General features: G+C 36.8%; 1 protein-coding gene across 2 annotated transcripts; it reads right to left on the minus strand.

The window, feature by feature from the left end:
• Positions 1-1,169: 1,169 nt before the first annotated feature.
• LOC115919071 (5'-AMP-activated protein kinase subunit beta-1-like) lies at positions 1,170-21,846 on the minus strand. Of its 2 annotated transcripts, XM_030998947.1 has the most exons (11): positions 21,490-21,846; positions 19,491-19,578; positions 16,246-16,381; positions 12,669-12,850; positions 9,140-9,315; positions 7,621-7,714; positions 6,624-6,650; positions 5,351-5,456; positions 4,737-4,876; positions 3,109-3,177; positions 1,170-2,717 (listed from the first exon to the last, which is right to left on the minus strand). In XM_030998947.1, exons 4-11 carry the CDS (start codon positions 12,828-12,830, stop codon positions 2,637-2,639), a joined length of 855 nt encoding a protein of 284 aa, XP_030854807.1. In that variant the 5' UTR covers positions 12,831-12,850; positions 16,246-16,381; positions 19,491-19,578; positions 21,490-21,846; the 3' UTR covers positions 1,170-2,636. The 2 variants fall into 2 exon arrangements, with proteins under 2 accessions (XP_030854807.1, XP_030854808.1); XM_030998948.1 differs by lacking the exon at positions 6,624-6,650 and having other exon boundaries at positions 21,490-21,843.
• Between the last annotated feature and the right edge of the window lie 1,690 nt (positions 21,847-23,536).

Raw genomic sequence — 23,536 nt, forward strand, 5'->3', positions numbered from 1 at the left:
TAATTATTTTTGATTCATCCTATAGATTTCTTACTGGCAGTTTGTAGGCCGTTCTCCAGAGCATTTTTACTATCAAATAAAGTCCATACACTTTTGTACAAATACCTTTTTAGTTGCGCCACCCTTTTGAGAAATGACAAGTTTTGCGTCGCCCTAATCTTAATTTCATGTCAGGAGAATCCTTTCCCATCACTCGATACACATCTAGTACCACAGACATATTTTGTGTAAACAAAACACCTGAATGCGATGATATTCTAAATGTTACGTCTTCATAAATACCTGGGGGGTGTTTCACAAAGATCCTAAGTTGAACTTATCTCTAAGTTGGACTTAAAAATTATGGAAAGCCATTAGCATCTTTGAAAATATTTTGTAAAAGTTATTTTGAAAGGCATTAATTGTTTATTCAAATCATTCATATTTTCTATCATCAAGGAGATTTCATGTTTTGGATGTGGAATTTATAAAAAGTCTAAAATACTTGAATTTCATTTTAAGACTCCAATGGCTGTCCATAATTTTTAAGTCCAACTTAGTGTTAAGTTCTACTTAGGATCTTTGTGAAACACCCCCCAGGTGAGGGATGCCTCCACAGCTCAATATGCCCACATGAAAGCCAAGTAGAAAGTGTGCAAGAAATCTTTTTCTTTCTTAATTAAAAAAATGTGACATTTCAACTATTCCAATACCAGAGTATCCTCTACTAAATTCCAAGCAGGAAGTGGAAAGCAAAGGTCGTATCGCTCCTATCCCATCCTGTGCAAAAAACTTTAAAATGATATCAAGAATTTCATCTAGCTCTTTGAATTTCCTTGTGCACTACCTAATAATTCTCATTAAAGATTCTTACAGATAACATATAATGCACTGTTTAACAATGATTGCACTAAAAGAAAAATTGTCATAAATGAACAAAAAGTATATCAATTAAGTTTTTCCTGCACTACTGAAATGTGTAATTTCAATACATTCTTAATATTCCAAGAAAATGAAATTTATACCAACAAAAAAATAAAAGAAAAGGAAGCCTAACTTTCACATTCTATGCCTATATCAAAGCAGATGAGTGCACATCTAGATTTTCTTGTGAGAATAGCGCACAATCCTATTCTTGGCTCATGAACACTGAAAGATTTTGGTCTGGTACATGACATTGTAGTACTGGATTGATATCACGACTGTACACATTCTTTTAATAGCAGATGACGAGAATCAGCACCAAATCATTCCTGCCATTACATTTGTCAAAACGTGCTAAGTAAATAGTGAGCAATCCTTCGCTTCCAATTAAAAAGTGGTCTTCTGGACTTGAAACTTTCATTATTCCATTTTGGCCTACTACCGTCATCACACACTACCATGCATATGGTATGTAAAAGTACCTAGTCACCAAGTCAGTGTTTAGGTCTCTCCTACACTTGACAGCCGTTTCTGGAATGAAACCATGCAGTCATATCCTTGGAAAAAATAGCCAAGAAGATTTTTCCTGCTTTGTCTCACATCATTCATCCTCCAATAAAACGTTTTGTGCCAATTGTCTTCAGCTTGAAATTATATATTCAAAATCGGGTAGCTCCTTTACCTCGTTGACGTTCTCAATTCTCATGCTTATGTCGTTCACCACCAGATGCTAAGCACGAGATCAATAAAGTGAGGTACATCTTTGAAAGCATGACGATCAAAGAGCAGATGTTCAACATTCTAAAGCAAAACTATATCATACATCCCCTTAAGAACTACAAACTACTAGCTAATGACACATTTTATTTTTCTAACAAAGTATTTCAGAAAAGGTTTGCAGCTCATGTGCTAATCTCATTACAGACAGAAGGCATGAAAGCAGATTGGCTACACGGTATGCTCCAAACACCATTACAACAATCACAAAAGATTAACAGTTCTTATCAAAAAGGGAAACAATTACGAAGTATATGAAAGGGTGTCCACAAACCAGGGATATACAACCATTCACTGTTGACATGTCAAAAATAAAGAGAAAAACACTGCGATTACAACCTCATGTCAAAACACCATTCAAGAATTGTTAGACATGATGGATACTGGTAGCTCACAGGAATGATACCACATTTACACTATAACCATCGACAACATTTTATACAAGTGGTGAACCTGTCGGCTTAATTCAAGGCTCTGGATAAATTGTTCCAAATAAATGTGTTTTATGAGAGCCTTCCAAAAGGTTCTCCCAATCATAAAAGGAAAAAAAACACGGAAATTTGTTGATTTGCAAATACAACAATAACAACACTGAAGGAAGTAAAACAAATCCTCCTTCAATATGCTTGATAGGGAATTCAGCTAGCTTCAATATTTGGACAAGAAATTCAATTTAAAAACAAGAATATGTACTTGGGAGTAGTACATTTCAATTAAGTAATGACAGTCACATGATAACTTTCTTTTCAAGATAGTTGAACATTCATACAAGACAAACATATATGTACAATACAATTTTTTTTCAAAGATAAACTCTTTTGCATGGAAGATTTGCGCCACTAGAGATTTCGTCTGGTTTAAAATCTTTCAAAATACAGTACACAAGAAATCCACACTGATATATATATATATTTTTATATTCATATTTATAATACACAATATAGTAAGTATTAGAGCTAGTTTATTGGCTTGTACAAAAGAGATGTCACATATTTCTTTCGATAGCGATGTGTCGCACTAAGCACCATTACTCCATCCTGCAAAGCAAGGGTAAAAAGGAGGGATACAGTTCATGACTATGCTTATTTAAATGAGCATTTCTCAGGTAATATTCAGAAGAAAATTAACTGCTGTTTTTGAATACCCACATTATTACCAATCTTCACCTATTTCACATTCACATGATGTAAATGACAGGAATTAATTCCTTAAAAAGCCAGGGTAATAATTGGGAGCGCCAGGAGTGTCACATATGACAGACATGAGCACTATACAAGAACCCACTATTATTATTATTATGATAAATTATGTCCAACTTGCTTGTTGATGGCATATTTTTTTAAGCCATTTGAAAAGTAACAACATTAGTTTGTTACAAAATACATTATTGTAATGAAAATGAAAACAAAGATATTTTTAAAGACTTACTTTTATTGACAAGGCATACAGGTGATTCAACATAACATGGTTTGGTTCAGGCAATAGCGCTGGCTCATACTGAAAAACAACAAATCAAGATCATATTAAAGATACTATGTCCCTTTTGCAGCCAACATCTGTGAAATTTAAACGTTAGCAGTGTCCTAGTATTCAAATTATGCAAGGAAACCCATTTACCTTCTAGACTTCACTGTCATACAATATTGAGTGACTGACATGTTTTTTTTTCTTTGGTAATAACATACATAAAATGAGCTGTAACAGGTACATGAGCATTTGTCTACATCAGAGTACATCATCTACATCAGGTTGACAAACGCAGGGTGAAGGAATATCTGGTAACCCCAATGTTTATAGTTGATCTTTTTAGTATTTGAGCTGTGCCCCAATAGTAAATGTTAGATATTTTGGATTTGTATGCCTCCGCTACAAAGTGGCTGAAGGCATTATGTTTTGGGGTTGTCCGTCCTGTTCTCATGATCGCGTTATCTCAAGAACCGATTGACGGATTACTTTCATGTATGATTACTGTATGTAACTTGCAGAGTCAATGAACTGATTAGCATTGTTCAAACAATTACAAAAGTTTAATTTTGCAAAGGAGGGGGAGAGAGAATTGCAAAATGGATCGTATCAAATTGTAAGCTTTCAAGTCAAGATCGTTGATAAAAAGCCTCTTCAAAATATGGACTATGGACACAATATAACAATGTGGAGGTTTGCAATCTAGGATAAGGGGACTGAAATGGAATTAGTTTTATAGTGGGTCTGAAGGGAAGTCGGACTAAACAGCACAAAGCTCACAAAAATACATAACTTTTTGCTCACAGCAACTGTACATAATTTTGCCCACAAAAACCACAGCAAATTAGTGCATTCCACAGCAGTTGTATCAATAAGTTATCAATCTATAGGATGATTTATTCCCTAAAAAAGTAATTGGCTATTAAAGGGATCCGGTAACTTTGTCTCAGATTCTGAAACAAAATTCTGGATTTAGCTCATGATGCAATGATGATTATAAACCTTTAGGTCAGTCAGGAACCCCATGAATTTTGCAAGCCGATCACCTGTCTGATTATCAAGATATTTATGATTGGAATTACAAATTTTGAAAACCGTTCGCCTGACGGTTTTCATAACACTACAGTCTATTGGGGAAAACGAGTATGGTAAAACCGGTCACTCAAAGATTTTTACTTTTTTGAGGCACTGCTTGATCATTTTTAAGTGTAATTTTTTTAGGGCTTCAATATTACACCATATCACAGACACTGATAACACGTAGGGCCATGTATCTCAGATTTAACATGCTTAAACGATCCCTTTAAATTCATAAATTCTGCACAAGACTACATCTCTGTTTTCTCTCAATCCATCATATCCAATAAACCATATTTTGTACTCCCATTTAGGAGAGCTAATTTAGTAATGTCACTAGCAGTCTTTTCCCCAAACCTGATGAGCAGTAAATAAATTTTCTGGAAATTTCTATAATGGGGCGGGTGCCAGGCAGAAAGGCATTAGCCGAGGACTTGGTAATACACTGAATTTGTATCGGGAATTTTCCACTAAGTGCCTTCTGCCAGGAACACGACGATGACCGCAGTGCCTACCTGGGGTCCGATGTCCTTGTTGAGTATGACTTGGAGGAGCTGAGGGGGCAGGATGGGAGGACCGGTGGTACGTTGCTGTAGTTCTTGGCTAGGGATATCCTGATTGTAGTCCCCAGGAGGTGAGCCCGACATGTCCACGCCTGTGAGGGTTAAAGCAATGGAATGAATGTGAACGAGAAGTCTCATCAGACATTTGATGGATTCGTTGAAAGTGCTGAAACAGGCAGCACTCTCTCACTGAGAAATGTGGTATCTTGGAATAAACAATTATATATAATACAATACAAAAAGAACAAACTATAACCAACATGAAATAGATGTGGCAAGAAAACACATGTCACAAGGTATCCACAGAGGTATCCATGAATTCTACAATAACGACATATTTGAGTCGCATGCTCTAGTCTAACAACCCCCCCCCCCCCACACACACACACACTCGGCAATAAAACCCCTTCCAGTGCATTTTTAAAATCAGTTTTCTATTCAAACTCGGGTCTGAAAGTGATTAATGGGAACACATTCAATTGGATCCCATACGATTGTTTCATCATCCCAAGACCGAATGTGCTGGCCCATGTTCCTCTCAACATATTAAAATGTTCAATACTTGCCTTTTTCCCTCTCTGAATCTATGGCAAGAGCCTCAAATACTTCAAAGTCGGACTTGGAGACACTGATGAAGTTGTTGACAGTCCCAAATGTGTTGCTCTGCAGAGGCTGTTACAATTGAAGACAAAACATATATCATATCAGTGGGGCCTGATCAAATTACTTTATTAGACTACTTTGAACAAGAACAAGAACATAACAAATAAGAACTGTGCGGAACAGACCTTCACAATGCCTAATATTACAATAAGCAGAAACGGATCACAAGATTCTTTGAATGACGTGATATCATAACTTGCATGACAGTATGACGTTTTTCACACGTGTAATTCTGGAATATCATTGAGCAGATGTCGTAGAGATATTCACCCTAAAGCTTAACACTCTTCTACCAACAATCATAAATATTGTGCAGATAAATGGCATGCCAGATCATTGTTCATGAAGTGAATGAGGAAAAGCATTTTCTATATAAAAGGGAATAACATTGAGAGAAAAATACCAAACGATGCACAGCCGTAATATTTTGAGTTGTTACAGGTTTAGAGTCTTTAGACTCGCCCTCTATATTGAGCCAGAAGGGTGTTAACTCATATACTTAAAACAAAGAGTTAACGCTCTTGTGGCTCTAAACAGACGGGTATGTATGTTGACAGGTTTAAAGTAAAAAAAAAAAAAAATTTGAGTACGTCTAATTGGCGAACAGTGAAAGCTATACAAGGCATTCAAAGAGTGTACACAATTATGAGATGTAAACACGGCCACTACACACACTATTTCTTTGGATTAGCATGGCGATAGCAAGTTGCATCTTGTGCAGTTAGCATGATAAATGTGACTAGTGAGACATGAACTAGTACACAATAAACTCAACAGCATAAAGCCCCATTTAGACATGACGCTAAAAACGCTTCACAAAATAAGTAGCGTGGCAAAACTTTTGTATATAATAAGTGGCAAGAGGCAGTTATAATTTTATTCTATTTATTTATTTATTCATTTAAAAAAAAAATTATTATTATTATTTTTTTTTTTTAAATTTATTTATTTATTTATTTATTTTTTTTTTTTTTGGGGGGGACATTACATGCAATAATGGCCCTGGGCATACTAGCTGATTTGTGTGTATCAGTAATACAACAATGAAAAGTGCATGTGCTTGATTGTCTTGTTCAATTGTGCATTAGCGGTTCTTGGGAAGCGCTTTTAATACCGCCTCATGTCTAAGCGGGCTTCAACAACACTCGAGACAGCGAAACAACATCGCCAACTTACTTCGTCCGATTCGGGTGAGGTTCGCATCTCCAGAAACGAAGAAGAGTGCATGAGAATCATAAAGAGCAAGATCCTTGTGAAGGAAAATGCATTTAATGCTTGCTAGCGGGGGTGTGTGGAATGTTGAGTTAAATTGCAGTGATCTATTTCCCCCTTCCAATCAGAAGTACCAATCTTTATAGTTTCTCTATGTGCAACCAGTTGGAGTGCACCGTTATTAGTATTCAATGAACCATGCTCAAAAGAGTGTCTCAAATGGGCTCTCTCTTAATCTATGACTAGTATGTAACGTTTTTCCATTACTGTAACAAATTTTTACCACACTATCAGAATGTCCACAAAAATAGACATAACAAAAAAGAAAAGATTATCATATTACATACATCCACGATGAGTTTGAATATAAGAGATATACATCTGCAAAATAATAAGATGAGTATCAAGTTCAGCCCAACTAAAAGAAAAATAAACAGCTTCAATCAAATATACAGTGTATATTATGACATAGCCAGGGGGAACAGAAAACTGAAGCTGAAGTAGTCTGCAGGCACAAACCTTTTGTCAGTTATAACACGCAACACAGGATATAAACTGTAAAGCTTTGTTCAGATTTGAAGCAGTAAAACTGCTGTTTCTTTTTAAAGATGACGATAAGTGTTATATACTTCACAGAGCGAACTGAAAACTTGCCATTAACTTACATGAAGAAAAAAAAATGCACATTGCATTTTTTGCAATAGTCAACTGCTTTATATCTTAATGAGCTTTCAGACTGTGGACTGCATTCCGTACATCTTTTATTGTAGCTGTTCCTGCCTTATTTGAGACAGCCAGAGAATGATCAAGTTTGGCTAGTTTCAAGAATTTTATTGGTAAGTCGAGATAAGAGGCGAAATGGTTTCTGTGCCTGCAGACTAAGCTGGAAGCATGATAGCAACAGTGCCCCTTGACCAGTGACTGTGTATGACCTTGACCAATGAGTCTGTAGCTGGCTTACCTGGCGTGGATTGTGGATCCACTGTCCATCCACATAGAACTTGTACTCATGCTGACCCTCGGGAAGATTAACGATGGCTGTGAAATCACCCTGACTGCAAGGGGAAAGATATCGGATTAGTTCAGAATGCTCAAATTGTCAAAATACATGTATGAAAAAGTGACCACTTATGGCTCTTGCACATCACTACAATAGATAATAAATCTAGAAGACAACAATAATCTTGAAACATTTGTAAGATGGGAGAATTATAGACATTGCTTGTGAAGAAACTGAAATACAGACTATTTCACACATTTGTATGAGAGCGAGGGGTGGCTGAGAGAGAGAGCATGAAAGAACGAGAGTGAGAGAGAGAGAGTGGGGTGAAGAAGGGAGGGAAACAGTTATAGATATGTACCTGTAGAATTGTAAATACAGTACAATACAGTAAGGTTTATGATTCTGATGGGAAAAGATATAAAGCATATTCTGAAATGCATAAAAACATGAAAACACTTCAAATATAACATCCTTTTATTTCTTCCATACAGGATTTTTTTTTAAATTTCATTACGAACTGCAAGGTAGTGATTGTTTACCATACACTTTATGAAACACAACCACATGAATACTTAAAACCAGGATTTTTCTCATCTCAATCCGTTTATTCCCCATTCCCCCCCCCCCCCTTAATCTTCAACATGGACAACAGGGTTAGCTTTATCACAGAATTAGATTAATCAGCCATCCTTGACATTCATTAGTAACAATATACCAAAGCTAAACGTGCACGAGAGCTGTGGCTGCAAGAGTTCGGATGAAACTTTGACCTTTGGTGAATGAAGGGTAGATAATTATAAACGAGAAAATGATCTGCACTACAGATTACATCCAGACTGAGACGAATAGAGGTTCTTTGTTTGCCTCGTCAGGTCGTGTTTACATTTCAAATATGAACTGTTTAGATAAAGCTCTTAATTTCATCATACACAGGGCATGTATGTATGCATACTGGCTGGATGTGTACCTACTAACTAGCACATCTTCTTGCACTACTCCTAGACGGATAGATCACGATATGTAGGCCTAGTGTAACATTTGCTTGCAGTCATGTAGCGAGCGGAACAAAAATCTTATGAAACAAGCAATGTTGACTAAAATAAGAGACCCTGTACCCCTTGCTTCTTCCTTCTTCTTGCATTGCTTTATCCTTCTTTTTTTTTAACGAAAAGCCTTTAAATTAAAAAATTAAGCACTTGGATCAATAATATTGGCATTTACTTTTATTTACCCCCCCCCCCCCCCCCCTCCCCTAAAAAAAAAAAATAATAATAATAATCTACCTTGTCCATCTCATCCAGACATAAATGGGTACTACTTGATATGCTTGACCACTACTACTGGGCACTTGGCTATGCCCATAGCAATGATATTGGAGTACCGGTATACGGAACATCACTACATTGTACAAGTTGAATCTTTAATATCATTCTGTTTTAAAATGTAATATTTTGATATGTTTAAATTACAAACTCACCTCTTGATCATTGGAATCTTGGTATTCCAATTGTTGAATGATCCTGCAACAGCCACAGACTTGCCGCCCCCTTCCCAACGAAACACCACAGGCAGCGCACTGGGGTCCACGTAGGGCTGCTCCAACAGGGTAGCTGTCCGAGGCCGGCCATCGGGACCATCATCACGCATCAATTCCTGGAAAAGATAGCAGATTTCAAAACTGTTTGAGATACAATAAATGATTTCTTACAAACACATGCACAATACAGAATATTTACACACTACAAGTCTACCTGGTTCATTCTGCCCTAGTGACATGCATTAATTGTTCAAGTTCTGCTGATTATAAAATTGCCTTCAAGACGAAAAGCAGCCCACATAGCATTATCAGTAATTCATACCAGCACAAAAGGCTGGCATAAATAACTAATAAACAAGGCCAGCATACAGATGGAGGGTTAAAACTTGTTCTTAATTTTAGGAATTTCTTTTTCCTTGTCCTCTCTTTTGATATGGTAATGTAAATGTGATGACATGATAGCATGTTAATTCTGCATACTAGCCAAGCCAACGAGAGAAAACAAGATTCTAACTAGCTTGGCCAAGTTTTACATCAGCCCACTTATGATTTTCCACGCAATTCGAACACAATCACAAAGCGTGTTGTTCGTTCGATTCGCGGGTCGGACATCCAAAATTTTGGCGGGTGGATCTCAAATCACAACTGGTCAGAGGTGACGGAGGCAAAGTTCACATCGGAGAAGTGTGATGCCTTCTATTCTACCCTACAAATATCAGTCGACCGACATTTCCCATCGAAAACGGTGAAAAAGGTAAAAGTGCATCAGAAAGACAAACCTTGTATTACTTCTGAGATTAAGAATGAGATCCCTTATCGGTAGCAGTTTTTTAAACAAGGTGAGAAAATCAAGCATTGTATTGATTCAAAAGTTCCGGGGTCAAACCTACAGTGTTAACATGCAAATTTTTCTGATGGCTTTAGAGTGATTTACAGTTTTGCAACAATTTTTATTGAATAAATTTGGCAAAATGTCAGGGAAAACTACTAATAAAAATAAACGTGCGGCTAACGGGGGAGATAAGGAGACCAAAGAACTGATAAATATATGAAAAGAGCCAGATCGAAGCACAGGCAAGAATCGAACAGAAGTCGTGCAAACAAAAAACCAATTGGGAGGAGCTGGCCGTAAGACTTCACGACGTTGGCTTCACCCATAGGTCTGGTGCCCAGATCAACAATAAGATCAAGGATTTAAAACGCCACTATAAACAGCTTAAGGATGGTTTGAAATAATCGGGAGGCTGGCGACCTGACCAATCTGGGTAAATATCCCCATTTAATATTATGGGAAGTAGGCCTGCAATAGAGCCACCTGCAGGGCAGGTAAGGGAAAGCAGGCAGGCAGGCAGCAAAAAAATGACAACAAAGGAAAAGATGAAGGAATGGATAATAAACTTTACTAAAATTGTTATTAGATGGTCAGGATTTACCAAATGGACGGTAAGGTTTCAGTTAAATAACACTCGGCCGGGTTAGAAATGTTGCACAAGATTCATGTAAATGAAAATTGAAAATTAAAATGAGATTTTGCGCGGTTTACATGAGGAAGCTGGGTTAATGTCGACTAGTGCGGGTGCCACTACTTCCGGAAGTTGCACCGAGTAAGACTGGGTCGGTGGAAGATTGTGATTAACTTAATCATGGCAAGTAGGTCCAAGTAAAAGCGTATGGACAACTAATGGTGCAAGTCAAATATTTATGGAATATTTATTGCTGCAGGGAAAAACTTACGCCGACCAGGGAGCCACGTCTGAACATGGCTAGAGACGAGGCCTTTCAGCTCAACAAAAATTCCCTGATTATAACAAGATATCTTACTCTACATGCTTCTGTAGTAGTCACAGCTTGAGTGGTAGAATACGAGTGAAGGAAGAGGTTTGAAATGTTACAGACCCCTTTGGTAAACACCTGAAAACATGTCTCTTTTTTTCCTTGACATTTAATCTTATCTCGCCTTTTTTCAAGTCTGATATTTGCGCAAGGGCAAGGATGGACAGCAGAAAAATATTTGATATTCAGGAAAACACACTATTAATTGCCACAGCTAAGCAATACCATGCTTTTGACCTTTTAAGAAATCAACTGCCATCGGGTAAAATGTAAAAACAAGGATTTACAGAATGATTACAATTTCCCTAGAATTTATTTGAAATTATGTAAAATGTATACCGGAAATGTTAATGAAGGCTAGGAAGATCAGCATGGTGTTCAATTATAAGTTGATAACTTGATAGAGGGTATATCGGATAGTAATTCATTGGTCATATTCAATATGCACATGAAAGTTTCTTGTTTTACAGTACCGTATATTATCATAGGCATACTAAGGCTGCTTCTCCATGGTATTAAAGCATTGGTAAGCATTCACATAAAGCAAGGCGGCTTTAATAATGTACATGTAACATCATACAAAAATCGTACATCATACAAAAAATCATACAAAAAATTGTAATCATTCTGTAAATCCTTGTTTTTACATTTTACCCGATGGCAGTTGATTTCTTAAAAGACCTTGATCCTACCTTTCCATATATAACTTATATTTCAATGAAAATGTCATACTATTTTTTTCTGTTGAACATGTAGGTTGAGAAAAAAATAGATGTTTTGAGAGCATGGAAATGAACATACACAAATGTATTTGGAGAGGGTAAAAAATAAACGTACATTCTGTCATGTCCTTGCCTCATTAAACTATGTAGGCATGCCATAAAACTGATAAGTTAGGGGTCATTTATGACTGAACATAAATTTGGAGCTTATATTATTCTGACTTCTTTGTGACTGACAACTTGGATGATATCCAAGTTTTACACCATGCCCATCTGCCCTTTTATATTTCTAAATCATGCCATTTTAATTTGATCAAAAACACAGTAAGTATACATGTATAACACACAACTCTCTCTCAAACACTGATTAAGACAACATGAAATACCCAGGCAATGGTAAAAAAAACATAATTAGTGAACACCGTTATTCTTGGCACCTCTTGGTCTTCAATCAAAAAGCCATTTCCCTTTTCTTTTTTCTTGAAAAATGAAATGACCACAATTTCGACTTGGCTGCATGGTTAATTTTTCAAAGAGGTGCATTCTACAGCTGATCTTGTGTTTTGGTAATGGTATTGCATTTTGAGATGAAAAAAAAAAATGACCAGAATCAATATTTGGATGTTTTTAACACACAGTAGATGGGACGTTTTGATCAGCTAATGGGTGTCAAAACGGATGGGGGCATGGGCTGCATATATGCCCTCCACCCCACACAAAAAAAAAAAAAAATCAGCCAGCGACTTAAAGTCCCATACTGTTGCTCAAACTGCCCGAAACACAGTGTTGTGATTTGATTACATACAATATACAGGAATACATTTTTGTGTTTGTTCCTGGAGGGGACCCCGGAGAGAGAGAGAGAGAGGGAGAGGGGGATCAATAAGCAGAGTAGGGTTACCAGACAGACTCACCCTGAATCTACCGGCAGGAAGATCAATACTGTCATCTAGAGAAGCCTGCTGGATGATGGGTATCTTGCCCGTCTTGAAGTCAAAGGATGATGACATGGACTCCTTGGTGGGAGACAGAGACGAGCCATCCTTGCCATCCCGCTTGGCTGCTGTGTTACCCATTTTGGTATTATTTATTCAGCCTGGTAGAAAAAGGAAAGAGAGACAAAATTCAGTATGAATGAAATCTCCTGACCAGGGGGGTGTTTCAGAAAGATCCTACTACACTACACTACCAGGTATAAGTGTTCCAAATTTGAAGAGACGGTACTCATTTTATCCATTTTCAAACCACGCTGTGTATAAAATTAAATTTAAGCTTGTTGCTTACTTACAAGCACACACATGCTTTCTTAGCAGTCAGGTGAAACAAACACACAAAAAAAAAGGTAAGCACACAAATCAAAGACCTAAAAACCTAAGAGGTAATATACATGTAACTGATATAAATTAAATACACATGTACATGTAACAAAAGATCAATTTCAAAATTGAATCCGACAGTCATAAAACAGAATGCGAGCGCACATCGAAACTTGACTATTACACATTATGTGCCAGAAAACTAGGCACTACACTTGCAGGAAATGTTGAAGTGAGAAAATAGATAGGGACATCATTAAGTCCATGCCTAAATTCCACTCCTGGGAGCACTTAGGTGAGGGCTCTAACAGGGGGTGCAGTGGGTAGGTCTGTCTGACATCATAAACAGCAGCTGCTATGAGCTACAATGATCCCTGGCCTGATCTTCATCAAATTCAGATACCAAGTCAATAATACCAACAACCAGATTTTATAGTTATATGTTGACTGATTATACATGCCAACTTTCTGTCAGCTTTTATTTGCTATGAATTTATTTGAGAAAATAAATAAAATATATTTTTTAAGGTGAGGAAGAGTGGCAGTGTAGTTCATCCAGTGGACACACCATTTTTCACCGTTATGAAATGCAAATTGCTGTATACATGTACCTCACTGTAATTAAGAATACGGTACTGATCCAAGTACATCTTGGGGTCTTGCAACCATCCTTATTTGTGTACAGACTAGTGCTGTAGCCGAACCACCGAACCGAACGGAAGTTCGCCGAACATGGCACTTCCGAACCGAACCGAACCGAACGCAAAGGCCTGGTTCGGATGTTCGGCAGAAAAATGTAAACGTTTTTGCAAGCTAATAAACTTGTCATTTTGTACCTAATTTTCATGTCATGATTGCTCATTTTATATTTACTTTTTTCCCATTTTCCGCCTTTCCATGCCTATCCAGTGGTGGGCGCAACTTCACTGGCGCCATTTAAATCCCAAATCCTGACCACGCTACGTCGCGATCGCAAGCCATAAACAAGACCATGTGCGTGATCAAAACAGGCTCAGCTCAAACCCATTCAACAACAAATTTATATTTTAATTGTAACCATATCGGACAAATTTTACAATATAAATAATGAAATAAATATATATTATAGTATGGTATTTATTTATTCAGGAAAAATAGGGATTTTATATTTTTCCAACTGAAAATAAAAACTTATAAAAAACAGTTATTGACAAGATGGCAGCTTTCATGACTCTAACATTAGACAAAAACCGTCTCAGAAAATCTTTTAAAAAAATCATTTATTGACAAATTAAAAACATGATTCTTTTAAAATTGAAAATAAAACAAGATTCAAGACGGAAATAGGAATGTAAGTAGTATTCTTCTTCACAAATAATTACGTTTAGAGCAGTTTTTTAATGTGAAATTCGTGCTGGTCGGAAGCAGGGTGCAAAAGTCCTCCGTGCTGGTCGGGCCCGGCAGGGCGGGCGGTCCGCCCAGTGCCGACCGCCGAGGCTATAACGCTGCTTGCTATTATATTACCAAACCCCGAACCGAACCAAGTTCGGGTGAAAAATTGCCGAACTCTGCCGAACCGAACTGAACACGAACATAGCGTCTGACTTACAGCACTAGTACAGACTAAGGTAATATTATTTAGTACCAAATCTTACAACCAAGGTATCATTTGAAGTTCATCATCTACCATCATGGAAGGAAGACTTTTCACCAAGATTCATATTTTATGCATATTTTTTACTTCAATGGTTATAAATGATGACCCCAATAAAGGGCCCAATGTTTGCCAGAGGCCTGCCCCGTGTGGTAGCAACTAGTATCAAAATCCTGCATTCTTACTCACAGTGAAGAAGCATCCTTAAACTTTAAAACATCTCAACATATTTGAATTCATTTAAATACGTGTATATTTTCATGCACGTTCTACTACAGCAGTTACAACTGAATGTGATCAGGGGAATGCCTGACATGGCAACAACTTTTTTTCTCTTGGAGAAGAAGCATTCGTATATCTGAATAATATATTACCATTTTGTGTACCGATTCATTTCACATATTGCAATATTAGTCTTCTTTGCTATTCAAAGCATAACTTGCTTTGATAGAAGCCCATAATAACTTTCTTCACATAATTGGATTCCTTGAAGTACACATAATGGGCCTGGCTATGTTTGTGTATTATGATACTTGGGCCTCAGAGTTTGCTAGGTATTGATTCTATATGAGGTTTCTCTTATTATTTGATAATAAATTTATATATTCTGCGCATTTAAATTTAAGCATCATGAATATAGTAAAAAAAAAAATTTAAAAAGGAAAAGATCTTGATCATCAATAAATTCACAATATTTCAAAGCATACTAAAAAAAAAGACAATACAGCAAAATGTGCAAATCTTAACTACAAATTATCCTGCAGAGTAAATGAAAAATCATACTGGAGTGGAGTGATAACAAAATTGCTGACTTGAGATACATGTACATAGCAGCTGAATTCGGACTAAATTATATTTCAGCAGACCTTCTTTCATTCCAAATTTGTTCATGAATGGAAATGATGCTATTCAGGCCCACCCAACTATGAGAACCAGGCCGACTAAAAGGAGTCAACTTGAACGAACATTGTATATGTGTTCTCTAGAGGGTGACACTATAATTACGGTTGATTCATTGAAATCATACTACTCTGTACGTGACTGAAGCCGTAATGTACAAAGAAAAGAGTAAACAGACTAACGACGTGATCAGCCAAAAACATTTGGTAGGGCTTCATGGATTTTAGAAACGATAGATTTAACTTGGAGGGGAACGTGAGGACACTTTATCCTCCATTTCTCGACCGAGTGACTACTAGAATACAAGATATAATCATATCATTAACATAAACCATAGTAAATGTCATGCCCATGGAGATACTACTGGCAGCCAAAAGAGGAAAAATGAGACATGTAACACCTACATTTGCAATACCGGCAAAAAGTTAAACTTTTGTTTTCCCGTATATTATTGAGAGATAAAGAAATAAAATTCTCTTTTATTATCTACTCTTCTTTTTATTTTCTTTACTTACTTTTATATCTCATTACTATTATTGTGTTTTTTTCCTTCCTTTCTGGCTACCCTGACATGTAGTAAATCCATGAAGCTAAACCATGGCTTAAAATCAACTTCTTTGAATTTGTAAAAATCCAACGTACCTGTAGGTATGAGACTACAGGAATGATTTGCTCTTGGTGAAGCACCTCCCGTTTTCCACTCACAGGTAGGTACAGTGACCGGTGGCCACTTCTGGTAAAGCGTTATGCTACAATGCGCCGTCGTGGTGACTGTCAGCTGCAGAGAAGAAAAAAACATACAGGAGACCACACTGAATATTTAGAAACATGAGATGGATTGATCCTATTAGAGTTGTGAAAGATACCAGACTGCATGAGGGCTGTCCTCATCTGCTCGATTTTGCCAAATAACCCACTATTTCATATATCCCAATCGCAAATTAACCAGTTAATTTGCGTCTTCATCATCATGCAGTTGAAATTAACTGGATATTTGGTCAAGAAAATATCCATCAAAGATTCAAAATCTTGGTCTTGTTTAAAAAACATCCTGCTATTTGGGAAATAACGGGCTAGTTTGCGCCTGTCCGAGCTAGTTTGTGATGCACGTATCGATCTGGTGAAGATGCAATTTTGAGCTTTGGGATAATATCTTGAGTCTGAAAATAGCGGGATATTTGGCAAACTTGAGCTGATGAAGTCAGGCCTATGGTCTCTCATCAACCTGCATGTGGTCCACCCAAATCAAACTCAGTCCAACCCCTTACCCCCCTCCACACATCCCCATGACTGCAACAGAGCCATTTCAGTTAATGTCTTGTTATTAATACCTGCACAAAATCCCGGACTACACCATACCCGGACTACACCATATCCTAACTACGACAAGACTTGGCCAATGATCAAACTGAGAATACAAATATAACCTAGACTCTCTGTTCATATGACGTGTGGAGCTGCAAAAACACAAACGATACGTGCCTATAACCAGAGTTGGCAGATTAACAACTTAGCTAATAAATTTTGTTAGCACAGTATGTGTAAAAGAAGCTGTGGATCTTGCTCGATTGGTGAGAGGAAAGTTCAATCTCTCACATCTCACAGTCGAAGTCGAAGTCGAAGAAAAAGAGAAGAAGAAGAAGAAGAAAAAGAAGAAGAAAAAGAAGAAGAAAAAGAAAAGAAGAAAAGAAGAAGAGAAGGAGAAGATGAAGGAGAAGAGCGAGAAGAAGAAGAAAAGGGAAAAGCAGAAGAGGAAAAAACAAGGAAAAAGAAGAAGAAACAACCAAAGAAATAAAAAAAAACAAGAAGGAGAACAAGAAAAAAATAGTAGTACAAGAAGAAGAGAAGAAGAAAAAGAGAAGAAGAAAAAGAAAAGAAGAAGAAGAGAAGAACAAGTAGAGCGAGGAAAACAAATCAAATCAAAGAAAAGAAAAAGTAGTAGTACAAGAAGAAAAAGAGAAAGAAGAAGGAAAGTAGGAGAAGAAAAGAAGAGGCCTATATTTTCAAAATACATTATTATAGAACTACAATGTTTTGGGGGATTTTTTTTTTATCCTGGATAATATATATTAAATAAATTCATACACATTTCAAGAGAAAAATAAAAGCAATAACATATTCAATTGTACCTTTAAATTCTTAAATAATTTTGTTTACACCTTTTTTTTAAAGACTGAATATGACAGAAAGTCTCCGATTGAAATTTTACAAGCATTTGACCTTGGCCAATGTCACATAAGATTTGTATATGATTTATATATTCGGATTTTATCATTTGGATTTTAAAACAAAGAAAACATTATCTTCAATAAATAAGTAAACCTTTTAATTAAAAGAGGGACATTTCAACTGTGTATTATGGTGACAAATATGTTTACTGATCATCTAAAGCATACTTGGTGTGTTTCCTTTTCTGGAATTCATTTCAAGCTCTATTATCTCACACAGCCATGTAGTCCTACTTCCTTGTTTACTTCCACTGAGCATAACAATTTTTTTACAAATTTATAAAAAGATGTGGCATTTCCTGCATGCACATGTAATAGTTTAACACCTGCAGAATTCACTGTGATACAATTCTACAGGTAGAGGGTACCATTACATCTGATAAAGTGAGTTTAACAATTTAATATCTAAAACATCTACAATAATAGTTTTTAAAAAAAACCTCAATAAATATTGAGATAATATATAATTTATGTCAAAGTTATAAGAAAAAGGTCATTAAAGATGGAGGAAAAAAATTAATATGTAAAGTATAGGGATACAAATACAAAACATTTAAAACTTAAGGTACACATACTGTATGATCACTCTTAGAGAACATGTTGGAATACGAGGCAAATTTTCATAATTCATTCTTCATTGGGAGGTCGAGGTGGTACCTTGTGAAAGTCGTTACCCCCCCCCCCCCCCCCCTAAAGTACCAATAGGCCATTTTCGTAATGTACCGGTAATCAAATGCAATGCACAAGCACAAGTATTTGTGAAGTGCCTCATTATAAATTAAATTATTCACCTGTTACAAATAATTGTATTTCAATAGTCACAATGCAAACTGCATATATTACGTGTTGTTGGGTAAGGCAAGCTGTAATGTTTGTTCTACCTTGTGACAAATTAGATCTAAATTTACCGGCAGATTTTATTAGAAAAATAAGTTATAATGCAGTTTAGTTTCGTCTTCATATCACCAATGCAACATAAAGTTGTCGGTAAGTTGTGTGGAGTTATTCTAGAATTGTCCTGTATCATTTTCTAGTCATCCTACCGTGCATAGTCCCATATGTTCAAATGGACGTGCTGTTTTGACCGCTGGATTTTGTTGTTGTTGCGCAAAGGTCTAACTTAGTTCACAAGCACTTCAACTGTGCCTCGTAATAAAATGAAAGTATTTCCTAATGCTGAAATGAGACGGGATCTGATCTGGTTTTAACAAAAAGCAAAAAAAGCAAAAAAAAGCAAAAAGAATTTCCTGATTTTTTTGTTGTTGATTTTTTTTGTTTTTTGTTTGTTTTGTTTAAGTCTTAAAAATAGGGGTGCGCCTTAAACACAGGTGCGCCTTATACACAGAAATTTACGGTAAGACTGAATATTCAAAAGAAAAAGGAGGAAGAAAACCAATGATAAGTAAGAAGTGGAAATACCTAAAGCATTCACACAAGATTCATGAATAAAGAATGAGAAGAGAACAAAGGAACATACCAGGTAAGATGGAAGACTTGGTTTGTAGAGGAGATGATTGGAGAAAGGAATTGGTATATGTATAGAGAGAAGGGACTAGAGAAAAAAAAGTAATTGTAACAAATACAAGTATGGAATTAGTCTAATTTTAAATCCTACATTAGTTACACAAGTGCTGAAATATGGAAATAATAAAAACTAACCTTGTGATTCTTGCTGTCAGGAACTGCCGTCCAATGGCTCAGCTTTACATCAATGCAGTGCCTGGGCTAAGGCGTGGTATCGGTATGGCTGCAAAAGAAATGAATCAAATAACTTAATAAAGAATCACATCAAGGATTGAAGTAGAAAGCACAATGCTTATAATACAGGTAAACCTATGAACCTATTTCTAGTTTCAGGATGAAGAAAAAAACATGGTTGCATTTTTTAAAAATTGACAAATTGACAAATTTTCCTTGCAGATTAAAATTTATTGACAGCCCACCAAATAGATAGTTTCCTGTTACTCGAACTTTCCCATATATGAAAGAAGTTACCAGCCCAATAATGAATGGAGTTATTAATATAGTCCAAACCTGATGTTATGAAAGCAAAATATCTACTCAAGACTTGATAGATGCATTACAAATCATCCATTTATCAAACTGATTGAACATTATACAAGGAGAGGTAGAAAAAAAACTTTTCTAGCTCATCAAAAAGTCAGAAGTTGTCACCGCAAATCAAAATTGTGTGAAAAAAAGATGAATATGGGGAACATTAACCCTTCCTTGTAATATCTAAGGGAAATCAACATCACTGAATCAAGAACACTGTATACAGCACAAAAGAAGTGTCATGCACTATGCAAATTAGCAACTCTCACATCACTCTGAATGTCAAATAAAGTCTAGTTATAAAAAGAATGACTTCTTATTATTCTTCGACAAAATTATCTCATCTTTTTGCATCACTGGGGTTATCCCAGATTTCAGAAAAAGGAGTCATCATGATGATGCTACTGTAAAAGTGGAGGGGAGGGAGGGAGGAGGGGGAGGGAGGAGGGGGAGGGAGGAGGAGGGGGAGGAGGAGGAGGAGGAGGAGGGGGAGGAGGGGGAGGAGAGGAGAGGGAGGAGAGGGAGGAGGGGGAGGAGGAGGGGGAGGAGGAGGGGGAGGAGGAAGAGGAGGAAGAGGAGGAGGGGGAGGAGGAGGGGGAGGAGGAGGGGGAGGAGGAGGAGGAGGGGGAGGAGGAGGGGAAGGAGGAGGGGGAGGAGGAGAGGGGGAGGAGGAGAGGAGGGGGAGGAGGGGAGGAAGAGAAGAATGTGAAGAAGGGGGGAAGAGGAGAAAGAGGAAGAGGAGAAGCAGAGAAGGAGAAGAAAGAGAAGGATGAAAAGAAAAAGGAGAAGAAAGAGAAGGGGAAGGAGAAGGAGCTAGGAGAAGGAGAAGAACACAGAGGTAATGAAGGAGAAGAAGGAGAAGAAGGGGAGTTCTTGTATATTTTTATTCTACAAGTACAAATGAAAATTGCACAAGACAAAAGGTGTAATTTTTCAAATAAAACAGAGTGATCTAGACTTATATTTTTGGGGAATGAGAATGTTATTTCTCGCTAGCAGTAGCACAACACTGTCATTATGATTTACCAAGTTACAACATTTTAGACTGAACGGAAGTTCTGAACACTGGTGTTCAGAACGTCCCATGAGATGATCATGACATCTCTATAGACTAGTCTCAGCTCCGTAGATCATGAACAGAGACCAAGAGGGACGACGCCTTGTCAGAGTTATTTTCTTACAATACAAATCTACGCAACCCTCACCTCGCTGTAAAAGTATAAGCAGATGTTGTGCGGCCACTATTCGCTGCAAATCAAATCTTTTAGTTCTATTTCATATTAGCAATATGGTAGTAAAGTAAATTGTAGACAAATTCTATTCAATTTTATAAAACACACACAACTTAAATTAGGTCTAGAGATCTAGATCTAATATTAATTTTAAAAAAACGTTTAAAAAAAACTAAATTAGACCTAGATCTAGATCTAGATCTAAAATTAACTTTTTACCTTAAAATTGTTAAAAAATCTTGAGACTGCCAAATATAAGGTCCAGATTTATTTATTCCAGAATTACTTCTAACTTCTATACACCCTATAGCCTAGGGTCTGTTAAAACAAATATCAAATAGGCCTAGGGCTAGGGGCCTACACTGACTCACCTTTGCTTTGAGCTTTGCGTGATATTACTTGAATGTGAATGTCCAAGTAGCTGTTGCTCATTCAAATCAATCTCTGATTCTGAAAGTCGAAAACACAGATGCTAGATGTAAACTTGAACGTTTACGGCACGTTATCTTCGTCGAATGCGAGTTTTTCTCTACGAAACTAACTCTGGTAGCAGAAACTAGAACTCAGGATAACTGTAAAAGTCGAAATTGTATTCTACGGTGCCATAGTTGGTGATAACATAAGGAAAAACATTGGTCTTGCAGAGCAGAAAATGTAACTCATTGAGAGACTTTTCAATGCAATTTGCCCATATTGCACGTAGCATGCGCTTGCGATTTGCTCGTGACCCGATGACAACAAAAATGGCGGATCATAGGGTTCTTCCACTTGATGTAGGAATGTCACTTACAAATATTATTTTCATGTGATAAATTTGCACTATGATCACCATCAAATTTTCTTCAAGTTAATTATATATTTTTATCAACTACCGAACTTGATGTTTTAATAGGCATGCATCAAATGCTATGGTATATATTAAATGATATTATTATACTTTACCCTAAAGGAAGAATGGACGAATCGATAAACTGACCTATATACCAGAATAGGTCAAAGTATCCCTGGATAGAATTATTCACACAAAGCCGTGTTATTTACAAACAAAAATTGGGGAGGGGCCGCAGCATGGAATGGTGTTGTGTGTTATTTGATACGTTTGGGCACGTGGGCTAAATCAGGCGGGGAAAATTCGACGTGGATGCGTCGGGAGGGGGTGGGAGGGGGCTGGAGGGGTGCTGGTGGTAGTGGTACAATGGTCTCATTCTCATTTATACGCAAAAATAAGACGCTCCCCGTTCAGCCTGCGTTTTTCAACCTGTGAACGAATAAGGAAATAGGCTAAAAACTTTGGAACTCATCTTATCTCTGATATAAGGCTTATATCGTATAGACCTGTTAACTACGTACAGGATTCTATTTAAATACAGATTAATTAAATAATTGATATCGAGGCACTTCAATAATCATAACGTATTTCAGTAAAACAGTAATGTATTTCAATAGGCCATTTACGTAGATGCATATGCTTTTGTGAAGCACCGTATAATACGAAGTATTTCATTCACCTGTTGTGAGTAAGCGTATGTCAATAGTCAGCATTCAAATTGCGTACATTTTTATGCTACGTAGGACAAACATTAATGCTGGCGGCCTTCACTCAACAACACGTGAATATATGTAATTTGCATTCTGACTATTTAAATACAGGTGAATGAAATGACTGATGTCGAGGCAGTTAAATAGAAATTTGTTAACAATACGAAAGTGGCCTATTGATGCAGTTTCTCTCCCGACTTGGACCATCTGCTATGCATAAATGCATCTAGTACGGTAGAATTCACTTTGCATACATTTGTTATTGATACGTTGGCCATGCCTTTGGCAAGATTTTCAGTCGTCAAGAGAAACAATAGGACACTTTCGTAATGTAAACAAATGCATACTGAAGTGCCTCAATACAAATTATTTCATTCACCTGTTACAAATAATTAAATCAATAGTCAGAATGCAATATGCATATATTACGTGTTGTTAGGTGTGGCAAGCCATAAATATTTGTCCTACCTAACAACAATTGATGTATGTAAATCGATATCAGAATATTGAGATACAATTATTTGTTACAGGTGAATGAAATGATTCATATCGAGGCGCTTAAGTATAAATTTGGTTACATTACGAAAGTGGCCTATCATTAAAAAAGCATGAATACATTACGCATGAGTAAACATCTGTTTTTGTCTACTATATAAAAACTGTGAATCAAGACGAGGTAAAAATGTAAAGATCCAAAAAATAATGCGCAGTAAAACAGACGCGAGCTATGTACATTTCAGTTCTACATGCCACGCCCACGTACGCACCCCCAGTTTACTACACAATGTACGCTCGAGCTCGTGCTTTCACGCGTCCCTCGACGAAAAAGTGATCCAGAATCTTCGTTCAAATTGATACAAACTCCTCAGAAAAAGGTTC

Source organism: Strongylocentrotus purpuratus, unplaced genomic scaffold (genome assembly GCF_000002235.5).
Source record: "Strongylocentrotus purpuratus isolate Spur 01 unplaced genomic scaffold, Spur_5.0 spur5_scaffold_5, whole genome shotgun sequence".
Lineage (NCBI taxonomy): Eukaryota > Metazoa > Echinodermata > Echinoidea > Camarodonta > Strongylocentrotidae > Strongylocentrotus > Strongylocentrotus purpuratus.

Bases quoted from the DNA above. Each gene is read 5' to 3' on its own strand.
- LOC115919071 (XM_030998947.1), bottom strand. From the start codon at position 12,830: ATGGGTAACACAGCAGCCAAGCGGGATGGCAAGGATGGCTCGTCTCTG. The intron at 7,715-9,139 runs GTGAGTTTGTAA...TTCCCCTTGCAG, and splicing joins AAGATTCCAATGATCAAGAG to TCAGGGTGATTTCACAGCCA. The intron at 4,877-5,350 runs GCAAGTATTGAA...TAACCCTCACAG, and splicing joins AGATTCAGAGAGGGAAAAAG to GCGTGGACATGTCGGGCTCA.